The 20,278-nt window shown below is 44.1% G+C and overlaps 2 protein-coding genes across 4 annotated transcripts in view; one reads left to right on the top strand and one right to left on the bottom strand.

The window, feature by feature from the left end:
* Positions 1 to 17,301, bottom strand: part of LOC138761387 (SEC14-like protein 2) — a 106,697-nt gene extending 89,396 nt beyond the window's left edge. For all 3 annotated transcript variants that reach the window (XM_069933404.1, XM_069933403.1, XM_069933405.1), the window contains exon 1: positions 16,530 to 17,301. In XM_069933404.1, the coding sequence (XP_069789505.1) occupies positions 16,530 to 16,712 (183 nt within the window). In that variant the 5' untranslated portion in view covers positions 16,713 to 17,301. The remainder of the gene's footprint in view (positions 1 to 16,529) is intronic.
* rnf215 (ring finger protein 215) overlaps positions 1 to 20,278 on the top strand; it is a 32,821-nt gene that overhangs the window by 1,818 nt on the left and 10,725 nt on the right. The window contains exon 2 of the mRNA XM_069933407.1: positions 3,650 to 3,784. Coding sequence (XP_069789508.1) covers positions 3,650 to 3,784 — 135 coding nt within the window. The remainder of the gene's footprint in view (positions 1 to 3,649; positions 3,785 to 20,278) is intronic.

The following is a 20,278-nucleotide window of genomic DNA, read 5'->3' as shown; positions in this document are numbered from 1 at the left end:
GGGGTTAAGTTAAATAGTAATAAGTTAAAATTTGATCCTGTTTTCATGTTTAAAGATAATTAAAAGCAACTTTTGTTTAAGTAACCATTTGTTTTGGTGAATTTCTATTGCTGCTGAGTTTTGGGGTCCTCTGGGCCCAAAACACAGTAATCATTTTTTTTTGGTTACAATGTGCTATATTTATAAATTGTGGAGTTTTTGACTTTTTTTGGTAATGGGTATCTTCTATCAATGGCAAAGCCATTATTTGTTGACTCCCTAATTGCCACAGGATGATGGTCATGAACCACCCTCTTCCACAGCACTATTGGGTAGGGTTGTAAGATTATATTTGGATTCAGTGACAATGAAGAGTGCAGCATTAGTCAGCTTAGTGTTTCTTGAAGGGGAACTTGCAGGTGGTGATTGATATTTTGATGTTTTATTTCCATCCGGGTCGAAGGTGGGAAGTGTTGACATGTGCCGAAGTATCTTATTGATTGTACATGGCTGGCAAGGAATAGGGTGGTGGAGGGATACGAGTCAAGTGAGCTGCTTGCTCTTGTATGGTGGTGGGTTTCTTGGAATGTTGTTAGGGTTGGATTTATGGCAAGTAGTGAATTATCTCTTGCATTCTTAATTTTGTCATCTATGTGGGAAAATTTTGGGGAATCAGGGGGTGTGTTTCTTTCCACAGAATATTTTGTTCTAGATGTGTTCTAGTAATCATATTTTCAGTGAATTCAGTTGAATTTTTAGCCAATGATGCTCTCTGAGATGTTTTGATGAATTCCTATATTATAAATACCAAAGGAAAACCGAAGACCTAGAACATTGCAGTATGGTCCCTTGATGTTCTGCTGATCCCTATATGCCAACAGAAAAAAAACCCTTCCTCTTTTTTTCATCCAGTCTCTTAAATGCTCCTAATGTTTTAGCCTCCACCACCACCCCTGGCAAGGCATTCCAGGCACCCAAATCCCTCTAACTTGCTCCTGAAAGTTTCAAGAAAGTTTCAAATATAGATTTATAGTGAGTAGGGTTGGAGTTGAATACATGAAATCATTTGCCATCATACCTACTTATAATTTTTCTTTGGCTTGGCTTCGCGGACGAAGATTTGTCGAGGGGGTAAATATCCATGTCAGCTGCAGGCTCGTTTGTGGCTGACAAGTCCGATGCGGGACAGGCAGACACGGTTGCAGGGGAAAATTGGTGGGTTGGGGTTGGGTGTTGGGTTTTTCCTCCTTTGCCTTTTGTCAGTGAGGTGGGCTCTGCAGTCTTCTTCAAAGGAGGTTTCTGCCCGCCAAACTGTGAGGCGGCAAGATGCACGGTTTGAGGCGATTTCAGCCCACTGGCGATGGTCAATGTGGCAGGCACCAAGAGATTTCTTTAGGCAGTCCTTGTACCTTTTCTTTGGTGCACTTCTGTCACGGTGGCCAGTGGAATGTAGGTCTATAATGAAGAAACTAAAAATGATTGGGCAAAGGACACTGCAGTTCCCAGGGTGTCAACAATCCCAAGCATCTTGCATACCAATGAGTGAATTACTTTCAAACACCTGTTTACTGGAAAATAAATTTTTCCTTTTCCAAATTGTAATTTACCATATTGATGTAACATTTGATTCAAAAAGTTTGAAATGTGTACCATCCAAATCGGAGAGTGGCCAGTTTTATGTCCTTTTGATACAATTTGAAAATGTTGTCTGCAGTTGGCATTTGTATAAAGTCACCATAATTTCATATCTTTTAATATTTCCTTAAAACTAGGAGACTACTTATCTGTGCTAGCTCTTTAAAGCAATCTCATTGGCCCACTTATTTTCCTATAATCCATTATTTCGCATGCCCATGAGCAGCAGCCCCCTCCCCTAATATTCCAGATGGCCAAATTACAGTCACAAATTTATCTTCTAACCAGGACATTTTTGAGGTGAAACCCTGGCACTTTCAAGGAGAATATATAAACAACGCTGGAGATTAGAGTCAAATTGAAGTTAACCAAAGCTGTGAGAAACTGCAATTACCTGCAGTTCCATTAGCTTCCTTCAAAATGTAGTAGTGGGATCAAATTTCTTCCATAGAGCCTGCAGCCTAAATCTAGTGGCTGAAACTACTCAGACACATCACCTCCACGCGCATCACCCCCCCCCCCCCCCACCCAAAGTTTAAATTTGATTCCTCGTTCCTGTAGCTAACTTTCACCTTGTGCAATACAATTGCCTTGTTTAAGGTTTTGGAAATACATTTCCAACTCTGAAATGGAACATGAAAATCTATCATGTCACTCTTGAGTATTTTAATTATGAAATTGCTGATTAGTCCCATCTCATTACATCTTTTCATATCCAATGGCCTGTTTCCTGGTTGGGCCAACATCATAAATTGTTGATATGAATTGAAAGGCGGTATCTGATAACTATAAGGCAATCCTATCATCTGCACCTGCTATGTCTCCAATATTAAAGAACGTGGAATTTTAATTAAATTGGACCACTTGAGATGAAGTTGTTGTTTCCTTTTAATTCTAAAGGAGCTCTTATGAATAGAAGAACCACTTAGAAGCAAACATCAGTGGCTGATAGCATTAATTTATGGTCTTTCTCATGATATTTTAAACAGTTATCTGGTTTTTGATCATTCACAAACCTTCAATGACAGCAAGAAATTGACCCATCTTGACACTCCCTTCAAAATTGTAACATTTCTTTTAATATTGGTTAATTGCTGAAGTACTACGGGTAGTCTCTAATCAAAAACATTAATTTTGTATCTATCTAATTATCCCTGCAAGGTAGGCTGGTGTTTCTCTGGAATTTAACATTTTATTCTATTCAAACAATATGACATACAAGGATTTGATGACATAAAAAGTATTAATTCAGCAAATATGTCAATTAAAATAAAAATTCTAGGCCCAGATAAATCAGTTATTGGCTGCTTTGCACCACATAGCTACATGGTTAATTAACTAGACTGTAGTGGTCTTTTGTTTTGATCTGAGTTTGATCACAGAGACTGGATATCTAGATTTCTGAATGTGCCATTGGCTGTATATTGTAGATCATGTTTAGATTAATGACCATTAGAAAAGTTGTTATTTTATGCAATATTTCAAATAAATATAAATAAAATTGAATAATTAAACTCCGAATTGGAGCAGTCAAGTAACGAAATGGCTTGGAATTTTAACATGAAATGTTTGAGTTTAAGGTTCATAAAAGTGTATATAAAAATCACCATACTGTGTGGATGTTTAAGAAAGTTACTTACCAGAAAATGATGTGTGCTTTTTTTTTAACCTAAATAATAATAAATTTAAGTTGCAGTTTAAGGAGTGGCACGGTTAACATAGCCCAGGTGACCTGGTTTTGAATCCAGTGCTGCCTGTAAGAAATTTGTATGTTTTCTTCTGGGTGCTCCAGTTTCCTCTCACATTTCCAACACGTACAACTCATTGGGGAAATTGGTCACCTAGATATACTTGGGTGGCACAGGTTCAGGTCTATAGCTCTAAATGAAAAACAAATCTAAATTTGTATAGGAAAATATTGGTGCATGTTTGTATGTTTTTTTTTTAAAAAAAAAGGCAATTTCCCCTGGCTTTTAGATGTGTAAAAATAAATAAATAGAAAGATAAAGTGGTGGTTTATTTTATTATTTTTAAGGTTAAAGATGAACCATTGGACATCATTCCAAACAAGGGAGAGAAGTGGATTGGAGTTGTTTCTGTTGATGAAGACGAGGCTGAAAAAAAAGGAAGTAGCAAACCGGAATCATTTGCTGCTGCAGTTGTTAGTAAGGTATGAGACCATTTTTGAGGTATACTGTACAAGGAGCAATTACTTCTGTGGGTTTGAGAACTGTCTGATCATTTGTAATTGTGTGGATTATTTCTTGTGGTTATCTCCACCTGGTTTTCCACCTTGGCCCTGACTGAGCTCTCAACACCTCCACCTCTGAACCTGATCCAGCTGCCCACGTTCTGTAGTCTCTGTCACCTCCATCAATACAATTATATATCCTGGTCCTGACCACCATCATACTGGTGACAGCCATGCCAATTCCCACACCAACCTTCATTTCAGCAAAACTCATCTTGGATTCTCTGTTGCTGAATCCTACTGCCTCATCCTGCTCCTTGCCCATCCCGATTTCCTCATACCTCTCCCTACTCACCCCCCCCTATCTACTTATTTGAGCTTCCCACCCCATGAGCACTCAGACCCTCTCATCTCTCCTCTGACACCCCTACCTGTCACCTCCACCCTCTGATTTCCCCAACCCTCCAATTCTGCCCCCTCCCCCATCACCCTCTTTCCACTCTCCCCTGCCTGGATTTTACTATCTCCTCTCAGAGACAGAATACTTTTTCCTCAGCAGAGGCCTTGCCTTCATTCCCCTTTACCCACACTCAGCAAGTTCTGCACATGGCACAGTGCTGAACTCTTCTTCCTTTGTATCTGTCTCCATGCCCACTTCTTCCACTATGATTCTCCATCCCCACACCCCCTGAAGACTCCTCCTGGCCATCTGCCTGCTTTGTTTGGATCTTTAGAATTCCTACTGCTGCCAAGATGTCAATTGTCTCAACTTTACCACTCCCCTCACTCATTCTAATCTCACCTGCTCAGAACACTCTGCCATCCACTGTCTCTGCACCAGTCCTAACATATCTATCAAACCCTCAGACATGGATGGTGCTGTTGTGGTCTGGCTCATGGATCTCTTCCTTGCTTAAGCCAGATAACAGCTCTCAGACGTTCTCTTACTTAACCCTTCAGCAGGGCCTCACCAAAGCCACTGTCTCTCATACTATCTCTAACCTTATAATTTCCAGTCATCTCCCTCCCACAACCTTCAGCCTTATTGTTTCCCATCCCCTGCAACTGCCAAGTTCTACCTCTTACCCAAGGTCCACAAATCCAATTGTCCCAGTAAACCCATTGTTTCTAAATGTTCCTGCCCCACTGAACTGGTACCATTTTACCTCAACATTTTTTTTCATCCCTGGTCCATTCCTTCCCCACCTACATCCATGACCATGTTTACCATAATTTCAACTTCCAGTTTCCTGAACTTGACTGCCTCATCTTCACCATGGACATTCATTCACTATGCACCTCCATCCCCTGTACTGAAGGCCACAAAACCCTTTATTTCTTCCTCAACAACAGACCCCTCCACCACCACCCTCCTCCGGCTGGCAGAAGTTGTCCTCGCCCTCAATAATTTCTCTTTGATTCATGCCATTTTTTTCCAAATCAATGGGATAGCCATGGGTACCTGCATGAGCCCCAGCTATGCCTGCCTTTTTGTTAGCTACATGGAGCAATCTATGCTACAATTATATACAGGTAAGGCTTCTCAACTCTTCCTCCACATGATTGACAACTACTTTGGTGTTGCCTCATGTTCCTGTGATAAGCTTATTATTTTTAAGGTTTTCTGCTAACTTCCACCCTGACCTCAAATTCACTTGGTCTATTTCTAGTAAAACATTCCCCTTTCTCGATATCTCTGTCTCTATCTCATATAACCATATAACAGTTACAGCACAGAAACTTTCTCCCACCTAGTCCCATTGACCTGCACCTCTCTTGTCCATATACCTATCCAACTTTTCTTTAAATATTAAAATTGAGCCCACATCTACCACTTTGGGCTGGAAGCTTATTCCACCCTCCCACCACCCTCTGAAGGGGAAAGAGTATAGGGGAAACATGAAGGGGAATTTCTTCAATCTCAATCCATGACCTCTTGATTGAATCTCCCCACTCTCAAATGGAAAAAGCCTATTCACATTTACTCTATCTGTCCCATCATAATTTTAAATACCTCTATCAAATAACCTCTCAATCTTATACGCTCCAGGGAATAAAGTCCCAGCCTGTTTAACCAAGTAACATTCTTGTAAATCGTCTCTGCACTCTCTCTATTTTACTGATATCCTTCCAAAAATTCGATGACCAAAATTGCACACAATATTCCAAATTTGCCCTTACCAATGCCCTATACAAATTCAACATGACATCCCAACTCCTGCATCCAATATTCTGATTTATGAAGGCCAACATACCAAAAACTTTCTACATGTGACTACACCATCAGGGAATTATGTACTCGAATTCCTAAATCCCTTTGTTCTACTGCACTCCTCAATTGTCTAGCATTCAAGGTGTATGATCTTTGCTGATTAGTCCTACCAAAATGTAGTACCTTACAGTATTAAACTCCATCTAACATCTTTCAGCCCACTCTTCTAACTGGCCTATGTCCCTCTGCAAGTTTTGAAAACCTTCCTCACTGTCCACAGCACCACCAATTTTAGTATCATCTGCATACTTGCTAATCCAATTTAACATCCTATCATCCAGATCATTAATATATATGACAAACAACAATGGACCCAGTACCGATCCCTGAGGCACTCCACTAGTCACTGGCCTCCAAGTTGACAAATAATTTTCCACCACTACTCTGTGGCGTTTTCCATCTAGCCATTGTTTAATCCAGTTCACTACTTCAACATTAATACCTAATGATTGAACCTTCCTATCCAACCTCTTATGTGGAACTTACTAAAGTCCATATAGACAACATCCACAGCCTTCTCTTCATCAACCTTCTTAGTAGTCTCAAAATTCTATAAGATTTGTTAAAGATGATTTACCACATACAAAACCATGTTGACTACTTGTAATCAGTCCCTGTATATCCAAATTATTGTATATTCCATCTCTAGGAATGTTCTCCATTAACTTACCTACTACCGATGTCAGACTCATAGGCCTTTAATTACCCAGTTTACTTTTAGAACCCTTTTTTAAACAGTGGAACAACATGAGCTACCCTTCAATCCTCCAGTACCTCCCCCGTGGCAAATGATATTTTAAATATTTCTGTCAGAGCCCCTGCTATTTCTATGCTAACCTCCGGAATATGTTGTCAGGACCTGGAGATTTATCCACCTTGATTCTCTTTAAAATAATCTGTATATTTTCCATGACCTCACTACTAATGTTTCTTATTTCACCTGACTCCATATTCCTTTCCTTGGTGAGTACTGAAGAAAAAAAAAATTAAAATTTCTCCCAACTCTTCTGACTCCTCACAGTCTACCCCTTTGATCCTCAAGGGGCCCAATTTTATCCCTCACTTTTTTTTTACTTTTAATGTACCTGTAGAAACCCTTCAGATTTATTTTTACCTTGCCTGCCAAAGCAGCCTCATATCTCCTTTTAGCCTTTATAATTTTCTTAAGATTGCTTTTTGCACTCTTTATATTCTTCAAGTACCTCATTTATTCCCTGCTGTCTATATCTATTGTACATATCCCTTTTTACCCTGAACCAAATTCCCAATATCCCTTGAAAACCAAAGCTCCCTATATTTCCTAACCTTTCCTTTAATCCTCACAGGGACATACCGACCCTGTACTCTCAAAATTTTCCTTTGAATATCCTCCATTTATCTGTTGCATCCTTCACAGAAAATAAATTATCCCAATCCACACCTTCTAAATCCTTTTACATCTTATTGAAATTAGTCTTGTTCCAATCAAGAATCTCAGCCCAGCCCTATCCTTCTCTAGAATTAACCTAAAACTAATAGTATTATAATCATTAGACTCAGTGTTCCCCAACACAAACCTCTGTCACCTGACCTATCTCGTTCCCGAATAGGAGATCCAGTACTGGCCCCTCTCTAGCCGGTTGTTCTATGTATTGATTTAGAAAACTTTACTGTGTGGTGGCACACAACCTAATGGCGAACCAGCCCCGCTTGTATCGCCACGTGGCGGGACAGCCATGGGAAAATGGTGTCATTAGAGGTTTCTCTCTGACTCCAGCATCCCTTCCAGCACCCATCCTGGGCAGCGATTATGATATCACAATGCACCAGGTGACTGACCTCATGCTGCCCTTATAGGGGTGCGCTGAATTTGAATAAAAACAGTGATTTACTTCAGCTCCTCAGAGTGCCACATTGGTGACCCTGACGACCTTCTGGACCCAACCAACGACGGACACAGCAGAGGTTAACGCAGTAGCTCTCAAACTTCCCCCTTTCTGGCCACATCACGCACGGACGTGGTTCGGCCAAGTGGAGGCACAATTCCACCTCTGCAACATCACGGCTGATACCACCAAGTTTTACCATGTCTTGGGCGCCCTCCATCAGGACATGGCGGCGAGGGTGGACGATATCATCCATCGGCCACCAGAGACTGAAAAGTACACAGCCCTCAAGAATCTGCTCCTGGGGAAGTTTGGTCTCACTCCCCAGCAGCATGCTTCCAGGCTCTTGCACCTGGATGGGTTGGGGGACTGCAGCCCCTCAGCCCTCATAGACGAGATGCTGGCCCTGGCAGAGGATCACAAGCCATGCTTCCTCTTCAGACAGATCTTTCTAGAACAGATGCCAGAGGACATTTGGCTCCATCTGTCTGAAGAAGACTTCTCTGACCCCCGCAAGGCAATAACCCGGGCAGATGCCCTCTGGCGAGCTAAGCAGAACGAGGCAGCACTCAGCCAGGTCTCCAAGCTGGTTCCCCGTCATCAGCAAGATTCCCCCAAGGGTAAGCCCAAAGAAGCCCAGTCATCATGGTGCTTATACCATCAGCGCTGGGGGGGCTAAAGCCACAAGTGCCGCCAGCCCTGCGATTACCAGGGAAACGGCCAGGCCAACAGCTGTTGATGGCTGCGACGGTTGGCCACGTGAACAGCCTCCTCTACATCCAAGACAGATCCATAGGCCACTGGTTCCTAGTCAACATAGCCTGAGCTGAGTGTCCTTCCTTCCCCTCCACCCCCCCCCCCCCCACAGCACTGGAAACATGGACTCAAACCCCGGTCCAACCCTACAGACTGCCAATGACTCTACAATCAAAACCTTTGGCACTCGTAGGGCACAGATACAGATCGGGGAAGAGAAGTTCACTTGGAGGTTCGTCCTGGCCTTGGTGAGCACGGCACTGTTGGGGACGTGAGAGGCAGGAGGCTGCTCCACGCCCGCACCTTCTGCTCGGTGACGTCAGATGACACCAGGTTGGAGATCGCCACAGTTGCCACCGCTGAAGACTAATTCGCTGGGATCCTGGAGTTCCCTGCCATCCTGGAGCCTCATTTCAACACCGCCTCCCCCAACATGGAGTATTCCATCATGTCTCCACACAAGGCCCCCTGATCCACACTTGGGCTAGGCGGCTGGCGCCGGAGAAACTGAAGCAAGCCAAGGAGGAATTCTCCAGACTCCAGGACTTGGGCATTGTTCGGTGATTGAACAGTGCTTGGTCAGCGCCGCTATACATGGTCCCAATGTCATTGGGAGATTGGAGGCCCTGAGGAGTCTACAGATGGCTGAACGATGCCATGACTTCAGACAGGTACCCAGTCCCCCATATCCAAGACTTCGCAGCCAACCTCCACGGCGCACGGTTCTTTTCAAAGGACGATCTGGTGCGCGGATACCACCAGATCCCGGTCCACCCTGATGAAATTAGAAAGACCGCCATTATAACCTCCTTCGGCCTGTTTGAGTTTTCCGCAGGTCATTCAGCCTGATGAACGCCACCCAGACAATCCAGCACCTCATGTACGAAGTGGGTAGGGATTTGGACTTTGTCTTTATCTACCTAGATGACATCCTGGTAGCAAGGTGCACTTGTGAAGAGCACAAGGCCCATCTCTGTACCCTGTTTGCCCAATTGGCAGAATTTGGCCTCACGGTCAACAAGGCCAAATGCCAGTTCAAAAAACAAACTTTGCAGTTCCTGGGACACACCATCACAGCGTCTGGGGCAGCTCTGGCACTGAAGAAGGTGGCAGCCGTCCAACATTTCCCCAAGCCCTCCTCCATCAAAGGGCTACAGGAATTTGTGGGGATGGTGCACTTTTACCATCAATTCATCCCCAACGCCGCCCACATCATGCGCCCTCCGTTTGCGCTGATAGCGACGGAGGAGAAGACCTTGGCCTGGATGGGGGAGGCAGACGAGGCTTTCGCAGCGACAATGCGGGCCCTCACTGAGGTGATTTTGTTAGTGCACCTGCGCCCAGAAGCACACATGGCGCTATTGGACGATGTTTCCGCCACGGAGGTCGGAGGGGTGCTTGAGCAGCAGCTGGATGGACAATGGCGCCCGCTAGTCTTTTTCAGCAGAGAGTTGTAGCCTCCTGAACTCAAATACAGTGCGTTTGACCAGGAGCTCCTGGCGCTGTACCTGGCCATCCACCATTTTTGATATTTCCTAGAGGGCAGGACTTTTACCGTCTTTACCGACCACAAGGCCCTCACCCAAGCACCATGCCAGGGGAATTCTTCGGCCTGCAAGTAGAAGCCACGCACAGTGAAGGTGAGCGGCTCGCTGACCTCCATAAATGCCTGGGCAACCTGACCCCATCGCACCATGGCACCCAACCATCTCATCGGCCCAAAGAACTCGATGTGGTGCAATTCATCTTTGTCAGAAGGGGATCACAGAGAGCACCGCTGCAGCGGTCTTACAAGGGGCCATACAAGGTTCTCCGGGAGTTGGGCGGATCTTTTACTTTGGACGTGGAGGGCAGGGAGGAATTGTTTACCATGGACCACTTGAAAACCGCCCACCTAGACTTATCTCAACTGGTCCAGACGGCCTTGCCCAAACGGTGGGGCCGCCGCCCAAGCAACAGAGCACGTAGCCAGTTCTGGGGGGGGGGGGGGGGAGGGTTGTGTGGCGGCGCACATCCTCATGGCGAACCAGCCCTGCTTGTATTGCCACGTGGCAGGGCAGCCATGGGGAAATGGTGCCATTAGAGGTTTCTCTCTGACTCCAGCATCCCTTCCAGCACCCATCCTGGACAGTGATTATGATGTCACAATGCACCAGGTGACTGAGCTCATGCTGCCCTTAAAGGGACGTGCTGAATTTGAATAAAAACAGTCGTTAACAACCTTCGGTGTGGCAGCAGTGATTTCCTTCAGCTCCTCAGGGCGCCACACCTGTACACATTTTTTTGAATATTTTATTTTTGATTTTTTTCAAAAATATATATATTAAAATTTTCAATATCACAATATATAATTTCAGCAGTCCATCATGCTAAATGTAGAGGGGAGTTGGACTTGCAAGTGGTAGCTACTCCAGTGCCATTTTTATAAATTAGATTTGATATTTATTCAATTTGTTGCTTATTTTTATAAAATTACCTAGTAGATATTGTTAGGTCTGCTTTGTTCATGAATGAGTGAGTCAAACACCAGACTGAATCGAAATCAAGGTTCTTTGTTCTTTATTGCCGGATTGTAACACTTGCAACTAACAGTGTTAGTTGGAAAAGGCGCATTCTGCCATTATCAGCAAGTGGTGTTTTTTTTATACTTCAGGATACGTACTTAGTAAATTATCATACCATGACATTGTCCAATGAATAAACTGTTGCTATCCTTCTCTGCTAGTTTCCTGCACATCAATTTGTCATCCCCACTCTTATCTTGAGAGTACAAGGTCACAACTGCATCTTGTTACGGCCCAGCACTGGGTGACTCCTTCCCAGCTCATGATGTTTTTACCTAACAATCCCTCCTTTGTCCTCTTTAGAGGACAATCTTGCCCTGACTACGCTACCACCACGTTACATTAATTCGCCTACTATTGCCAAGCTCTATACGGGTTCTGTTCACGGGGTTGTTCGGCTGGTGGGCGAGGGCTCGCCCCCCAACCCTCTTTAGCGTATACCCCCCATCCATTTCCCCGATCCCATTGCCCGTTTACAAGTTTTCTCCCCGTTTGCCCCCAAGCAAATAACTAGCTATCCCTTCTAAGCATTAGTAATTAGTTAAGATAAAAGTTAACATTCGTGCTACAGTCTATTTTATAACATCTCCTCCCTGTCGCATTCTTCATCCGACTCCAGATCGATCTCAGCATTTTTTTTGACGCCTCCTTTGAAGTGAGATAGTCCCGCTCTGTAGCTTGTAGAGCTTGATATTTCGGAGGCAGATCATCGCGGTTGGAAAAGGCTCTCTCAATGGTCCTCGTGACCAGCATTCGAATGCATTGAATACAACAACAGCCACAAGTGATAAAAATGGATACAGAAATGAACAATCCTAGGAAAAGTTGTCCCAACATTGTGCCCCATTTCCCAAACACTCCATGTAACCAGGACAAAACAGGGTTAGAGACTCCAGATTGGGCTTTTAATTTCTTCGCCAATGCCTTAAGTTTTGTCAGCCCCTTAGTGAGTGACCCATCTGCCCTGTGTTATTAGAGATAGAAGTGCAGCATAGATCGAACTGGAAGGTGCTATCCTTGTCTTTATCTATCTTCAGAATAACTTTGGCCCCGCATGGATCCGAACTACTCTGTTGGCTTGTTTGGCAACCCACCAACAGGAATGCCCATAGGGCCCTTGGCATTGTCCACATTTGTGGACTCAGATCAGAAAGATATTTGTCTGAGTCCCCGTGATCAATATTTTCTCCTTTTATGGGTCGGTCTCTTTCTACTTTCTCATTCACTACCCGGTCCCATGCTTCAATATTCAGTCTGATAAATTTCCCTCCCTCCGAGGTGGAATATCCCAGGATTTCTGGCTGCCCGTATTCACACCCCATCGCTTCCTTCACCATTGGACCCAACTGTCGGGCGTGGTGATCTTTGGCAATTCCCAAGGTTACATGTGGCACACTTTCTACTCCTAAGTAGAACCACTCCATTTGTCCTTCTGTCATGACAACGATAGCAGCTATTCCCTCCTTACCCACAAAGATAAATGGACAATGTATCATTTCTGTCTTCCCTTCTTTTAGAGAGTCCCACCTCCCCTCATACTCCTGGTCCGGGTGGATGGTATAGTTTAATGTTACATGCATAGGATCCAGTGGATATTGGTAATCCCCATACTGAGGAATACTGGCCCTCCACTCAAAAAACTGTTTAACCAACCCCGGGCCTGGTTCATCATACAGTAGTCGACTCCAGAAAATAATAACCTCCACAGAGTCTTCTGAAGCATTGGTTGGAGTCATTACTATAAACTGTCCTTCCCTTTCTAGTGTGTCCCCCGGGTATGTTAACCGAAGGCCCTTCTCAGAACATTGTATAGTTATTCCCAGTTTAGTAAGAATGTCCCTTGCCAATAAATTAATGGGGCAACTTGGCACAACCAGGACAGGTGCTCTAACCCTTTGTCGTCCAAATGTCATGTCGATGTTATCTGTATAGGGCTGTGTTTCCCTTATCCCGGAGAATCCTATTGTAGATAATGTTTTGCCCGAATATGTGCTCCCTGGGGGCTGTTTAATCACGGTCGTAACCGCTGCCCCTGTGTCAATCATAAATTCAATTTTTTCTCCATTTACCGTCCCCCAAATTTTCGGTGGCTCCCAGGGAGGTGTGATTTTTGATTCTCCAGGGCCCCGTCAATAATCAAATTCAGCACCTTCCCTAATATCGTCATCACACTGGGGTGCCTGGACTTGTTGATCACTCTGCCATCCCCCAATTTTCTGGGGCCGATCAATGTGTCCACCCCTACCCCTTGTTTGTCCTCTTAAATTTCCTCCTCTTCCTCTATAGCCTCTAGACAGTCCTGCTGGTAGTGTCCAGGATTTTGGCAGTGCCAGCATAGGGTATGTTCTCCTCTATACATGGTACTTAGTGGTCTTTCCCAACCATTCCTTACTTGGGGTCCCGGATTTATCACTGGCCCCATGGCCTGTGGGACTATCTGTTGGGTCGCTAATTTAATCCATATTTGTTCTATGGCTCTCATCAATTTATCGGTTGTCTTGTCCACTCCCTTCTGGGTTGCACTTTCTGACTTAGCCTGCTCTGATTGACGATGTCGTTTGAGTGCATGTGTCAGGTGTCTTTTCCACAAGTCCTCTGACATCTTCTCTAATCCCACAATGTCCCTTAATTTTGCTTGAACCGGACCAGGTAGTCCGTTTATTGTCCCATTACGAAAATGAGCATTTCCCAGGGGGCTGTGGTCGGGTCTTTCTCCAGTCCCTGTCTCCCATAAGTCCCATGCTCGAGAGAGGTACTCGTGCGCAGTCTCCCCTTCTTTTAGTTGGAGGGTTACCAAGGCGTCCAAACTATAGGGTGTAGGGAATGTTTCTCTAAGTGCTTCCCAAAATCTATTTCGAAGTGGGTCAAATTCTATTTCATCCCCCAATTTACTACTTCTAAGGATTCTCTCTATTTGCTTCAGGGCCCCTTCTGCCTTTATTTTTATCATGATAGTTCTGACATCTGCGAGTGCTAATTGTTCTTGACAGGTTTCTCGCTCAAAACAAGAGATCCTTGGACCAGCCCCATTACTCAATGGAGGAAGTTTTTTCATTAGACTCTCTAAGTCCATTCGTGACTAGGGTACATATTTTTGATTTCCCCGCCCCGTGATCAGCAATGGGCATTGATGTCTCAATTTTGGGGATTTCTGTTCCTTTTTTACTCTTGGAATACATCTATTTATTCCCCCCTGTTCAGACACCTCTTCGTCACTACTGTCACTGTCCCCGTCAGGTTCTGATGTCTCAGAGTCAAAGGTATATCGTTCACGTTCGTCTCTAAGATAATTTTTTCGGTTAGAGTCTAGTGGTTTCACGTCTTTCTCTTTCGTCCTAACTATGTCCAGGCGGGCATGTCTACTCTTCTCCCTCCCGAGTTCTTTTATGCTACTTTTCTCCCATGGTGGGTCATATCCCGTTTCCTCATCTGTACTACACTTTTCGTCCTTTATTCCTATTACTGTTCCTCCAGCTTTGAGTTCTGCTGACAGTGGTGTAGTTATCTTTTCCATTTCTCTCAATACACCTACCATTAATTCTTTTTGTTCCTTGCTGGTCTGCCCCAGCACATTCACATCTTTGTTTAAGTTTTCAATGTTATCCTGAACCTTTTTCATGTTCCTTTTCTGCATCTCTAAGTCTTTTTCTATTTTCTTGGATCCCGCGGGGGTCTCGACATCTATTACTCCCCCTTCTATTTTTAGTAAAGGGGCCTGTACCTTGTCTGACATGTCCCTATTCCCGATGTTCCTGTCATGTCCCAGTGTTTCAATATCTGGATATAAGGGACGTGACTCCTGGGTCCCGTCTGGGGTGTCAGGGGTACCTTGTGACTCCACATATGCATAGGGCGGGTGTCTACAAGCTATTTCTACAGGGGCCATAATAGGTGGGTTATCAGGGAGACCAAATTCTTCGAATATAGCTAGGACATCACGGTACTGCATCTCCTTGTCTCTCATTTTTTTTTGTGCAGACTCTCGATTAAAGATTTTCCTTTCTATGTCCCGTTTGTATAATTGTATAAGACTCACTTATAAATGATTTATTGTCAGAGTACATACATGACATCACATACATCCAGAGACTAAGAGAGAGAGAGAGAAAATGCCTTGAACTGGCCCCACTGGGAGAAAAGTCTTCAGATTAACACTTTCGTTTATGGTTACACCTTTAAAAGGTTCTCATCCTGTGATCACTGGTCTGGATCAGATTGGGTCTCCCACCACTGGAAACCATCACTCCTTCCTTCCCTCCCACCTCGAGTGAGCTACACGTCAGCCCACAATGTCTGCCCTGATCCCACAATGGTGGGGGTGCGGGAAAGAGGGAGGGAGAGAGGATAAAACAGGATTCCATTTGATGCGGAGCTGGAATTGTGGGCACAAAATTAAAACCAAATTGTATTTCTCTGCCCTGCCCCACCTGGGGATTTCAGGGCAGCACCGCCACAGATTGGGATTGGGAGGGGGAGTGGGTGAGAGAGGAGGGGGGGAGAAGAGAGAGAGGGGGAGAGAAGAGAGAGGGGGGAGGGTGAAAGGAGGGAGGGAGAGAGCAAACCCGGACACTTCGCGGCTGGAAACTGGAAACAGGCACTTTTCCTTTCCCTTCTGTGTTTTGTTTCTTCCAGCTTATCTAAGACCCTACGCTTTAGAATTTTGTTTCCCTCACCTGTCAGGAACATCTCAGCGCTCCCGGGTAACCACCCCATCTTCCTCCAGCGATCTACACATTTTCGGAGAATCTTTTGTTTCTCCAATGCCACATTACTGGTATTTCACTTCCCTAACTCCTGATTAATTTCCCTAATAACTTGGTCAAAGGTCTTAGCAGACAATTGTGCAGCCATTGCTGCAGGGTCGCTTCCTAATGCCTCTTTTAATTTAGGTTCTTGTCCGTTTAGGGGATCTATGTTAACGAAAATCGCTTTTAAAAATGTCTCTTTGCAGGCCGGATGAAAAAAAATTTTTTAGTGAAACAGTCTCTAAGTCTGGTCCTCCGGTGGACCTCAGACTGTCCTGTATACTCTGATTGCTCGTCTTCCACTCTCTGTTTTCCCAAAGAGGTCTGAAAGTTAAATTACAACTAGGAAACCAAATTTTTTGGGCTATATTTTTGTCCAGTTTCCCTGTCCCAATCTATGAATTTACGTAACTTTATCTCCTTGGTGATGCTGGGAATACCCTCATTTAACTTATCAAAAATACTTCGAATAAACTGGGTGTCTTTTAAGATTCTGTCAACTTTTTCATTGATATCTCCTACCTGATCCGGACACAGCTTTTGCAGCCTTTCGTCGTCGTCCTTGTTCACCAGGCAGGCGTCCCTGAGTACTCTTTTTGTCGTCTCAAGGTCTCTAATGTCCGCTGTGGTATTCCACCACGGCGAATTGGGGAAATAAATTCTTAAGTTTTCAAGTGTACAAACATTATCATACCTACCGGACATTTATAAGTGAGTCTTTTTATACAATTGAGACCAATAAGCCTGAACCTTCGTTTTCTTTCAAAGCCCAACCTTCACGTGGGAGATTTCTCCTCTTAATAACCAGTTTAGGGCAGAAAACTCAGGTCCCCAATTGTTCATAGACCACCTTCTCACTCTATTGGACTTTGCAACGATACAATAAAGACTTTTTAAACTCTAGTAGTTTGTCGGCGAAGCACTTATCAAATGTCACTCAAACACCTTAAGGACTTTTCTTTTATCTGTAACCACTTGCGTGTTACAATCCTGGCAGGTGACGACCTTCAATTATGGTCGTCTAATTTGTCCGATCTCCAGTTCTTACTGACAATCATAAAGATTTTAAAAGAGAGAATTTTGTTAAAACAGGCTTCTCTGGACCTTTTTATCAGCCGGCTGAGATGATTGTCAAGAAAAACAGAAACCGTCGTCCAGTGTCCACTCACCCATCACGTCGGGGTCACCAAATTGTTAGGTCTGCTTTGTTCATGAATGAGTGAGTCATACACCAGACTGAGTCGAAATCAAGGTTCTTTGTTCTTTATTGCCAGATTGTAACACTTGCAACTAGCAGTGTTAGTTGGAGAAGGCGCATTCTGCCGTTATCAGCAAGTGGTGTTTTTTATATACCTTAGGATACGTACTTAGTAAATTATCATACCATGACATTGTCCAATGAATAAACTGTTGCTATCCTTCTCTGCTAGTTTCCTGCACATCAATTTGTCATCCCCACTCTTATCTTGAGAGTACAAGGTCACAACTGCATCTTGTTACAGCCCAGCACTGGGTGACTCCTTCTACATTCCCAGCTCATGATGTTTTTACCTAACAATATAGCTCCAGGTCACCCGTGAAGGCCTCTCCTGTTATCCTGGTTAATTTTTCTGTGATGTCAAAATGGCCTTTCCCTTCACTCATGACCACATAGCATGTAAAAAAAGTTCCTGTCTCAGTCCCTTATCAGAAACACATATCTGATATTTCTGCTTTTGAACTATGTAATTTCTGTGGGGTAAGAAATAATTGGTTTTTAAAAACAATTATACTGAATCAGTTCTTATTTTGCATTTATGATTGATGCCATGCTGTCCTTACACCAATCTGACCAGCTTCTTTCTGAAATCACCACACCCAAGTCAGACTCCCATCTTTCTCTTGCCCTCTGTAATCCTGGTTTTGCATTATCGCTCTGGAGAGTATTGTACATTTTTGTTACAAATTTGGGTGTATTCCCCATACAGACTGTTTCTTCCGCTTCACTAATTTTAAGTGGGTTCAACGTTGGTCCCCATCTTTCTCTTATGAACGATCTAAGCTGGAGAAAACAGAAGGTGGTCCCATTGGCCACTCCGTATTTGTGTTTTAATTGTTCGAAGGGCGCAAGAGTTCCTTCCGTATAGCAGTCTTTAATATATCTTGTACCTTTGTCAAACCATGAATTTAACATTCTATTGTCCATGTTCATAGGCAATAACACATTTTTGCACAATGGTGCTTTTTATTGATAGCCCTACTTTTTATTTCCTAGACATTCATTAATTTCTTACCACATTCTGGTCATGTGTATTAGTATGGGATTATCTTTTTTCTAGTGATTTGACATTCCATTTTGAGAAAAAAATCCTTTGCTTCCCCCTCTTCCACTGAGTACATTTCCATCTGAATCCAAGGGGGGGGGGGGTTTGCCTTCAGTGAAGAAGGCTGCGAGATATCTTGCCTGTGCAGCTAAGTGGTACTTTTTTAAAATCTGGAAGTCAACTTTCCTGTCCACATTTGACAAACTCCAACCTATCCAGCCCTTTACAGTATGGGCGTCCCAGTCAATGTGTGGAAAGTTTAAAAATCTCTGGAGACACTGTTGGCAGATGTTTTCTACAAACCCACCAACTCCCAGAGTTACCTTCACTGCTCCTCATCACACCCCGTTCTCTGTAAAGATTCCATTCCTTTCTCTCAATTTCTCTGTTGTATCTGCTCCTAGGACAAAGTCTTACATGCTAGATCATCTGAGATATCCTCCTTCAAAAAATGTGGCTTCCCTTCTACGGCCATCAACTCACCCCTCACCCACTCTCCTCCACTACTCACACATCTGGTCTGGCCCCCTCTGCCCCCCACATGCAACCAGGAAAGGATCCCCCTTGTCCTCACCCTGCCTTCCACAGGACCACTCCCTTCCCACCAATTGTCTCCTTGGCTCCAACCCTGTGAATGCAGGAAGTGCTATATTAGCATCCATACCTCCTTCCTATCCACCATTCAGGGCCCTAAATAGTTCTTCCAAGTGAAGCAACACTTCACTCGGGAATCTATAGTGGGTCATCTATTGGATCTGGTGCTCTCTTTGTGGTTTCCTCTACATTGGAGAGACTGGACACAGACTGGGAGACCACTTTGTTCAGCATCTGAGCTCTGTCCACCTCAATAGCCTAACATCGATGGTTAGGAAAGTTGTTAGAGTCAATTGTCAAGGATGAGATTATGAAGTACTCAGAGGTGCAATGCAAAGTCAGCATAGTTTCCTTAAGGGAAAATCTTTCCTGACAAACCTACTGCGATTTGTATTTTTTTTAAATTAAGGAAACTTCGAGCAGTGGATGTTGTATACTTGGATTTTCAAAAGGCCTTTGACAAGGTGCTGCACATGAGGCTGTTTAACAAGATGAGTACCCATGGAATTGCAGGAAGGATACCAGCATGGTGAGAGCATTGGCTGACCAGCAGGAAATAGAGAGTGGGAATAAAGGGATCCTATTCTAGTTGGCTACTGGCACACCAGTGATGTTGCATAGGGGTCAGTATTGGGGCTACTTGTTTTTGTATGTTAATGATTTGGATTTTGGAATAAATGGCTTTGTGGCTAAGTTTGCAGATGATACAAAGAGTGGTGGAGGGTCAGGTAGTGAGGAGGAAACGGACAGTCTGCAGGGAGATGTAGATTAGGAAAATGAGCAAAAAAAAAGTGGCAAATGAAATTCAATGTTGGAAAGTTACAGTAGAAGGAATAAAAGAGCAGATGGGAAGAAAATTCACAATTTGGAGATGTAAAGGACTTGAGAGCCCTTGTGCAGGATACCCTAAAGATTAACCGCCAGGTTGTGTTGGTGGTGAAGAAGGAGAATACAGATACACGATCCTTTATCCGGAACCCTTGGGAGACAGTGTATTCCGAATTTAAGATTTTTCTGGATTTCGGAATGCTAGATTTAAACCCACCCAAATTCTGCTGCCGTATCCACCCTCACCCACTTCGAATCATGCTGCTTTCTCTCCCCCCCGCCCCCGCCCGCCTGACTCGCGCTGCCAGTCTCTCCCCTGCCTCTCCCGCCCGCCTCGTCCGCCAGACTTGAGTCACCGGTCTCCCCTGACTCGTGCTGCCATCTCTCTCACCACTTGCCAGATTTTGGAGCTTTCTGGATTTTAGATGTCAGGATAAAGGATCATGCACCTGTACAAGGTTGGCATTTGTATCCAGAGGAATAGGATACAAGAGCAGAGATGCAATGTTGAAGTTTAAAAGGCACTGGTGAGGCCTCACTTGGAGT

Source organism: Narcine bancroftii, chromosome 4, assembly GCF_036971445.1.
Source record: "Narcine bancroftii isolate sNarBan1 chromosome 4, sNarBan1.hap1, whole genome shotgun sequence".
Lineage (NCBI taxonomy): Eukaryota > Metazoa > Chordata > Chondrichthyes > Torpediniformes > Narcinidae > Narcine > Narcine bancroftii.
The sequence above is the reverse complement of the archived record's forward strand: the minus strand, read 5'-3'. Positions and strand labels throughout refer to the sequence as shown.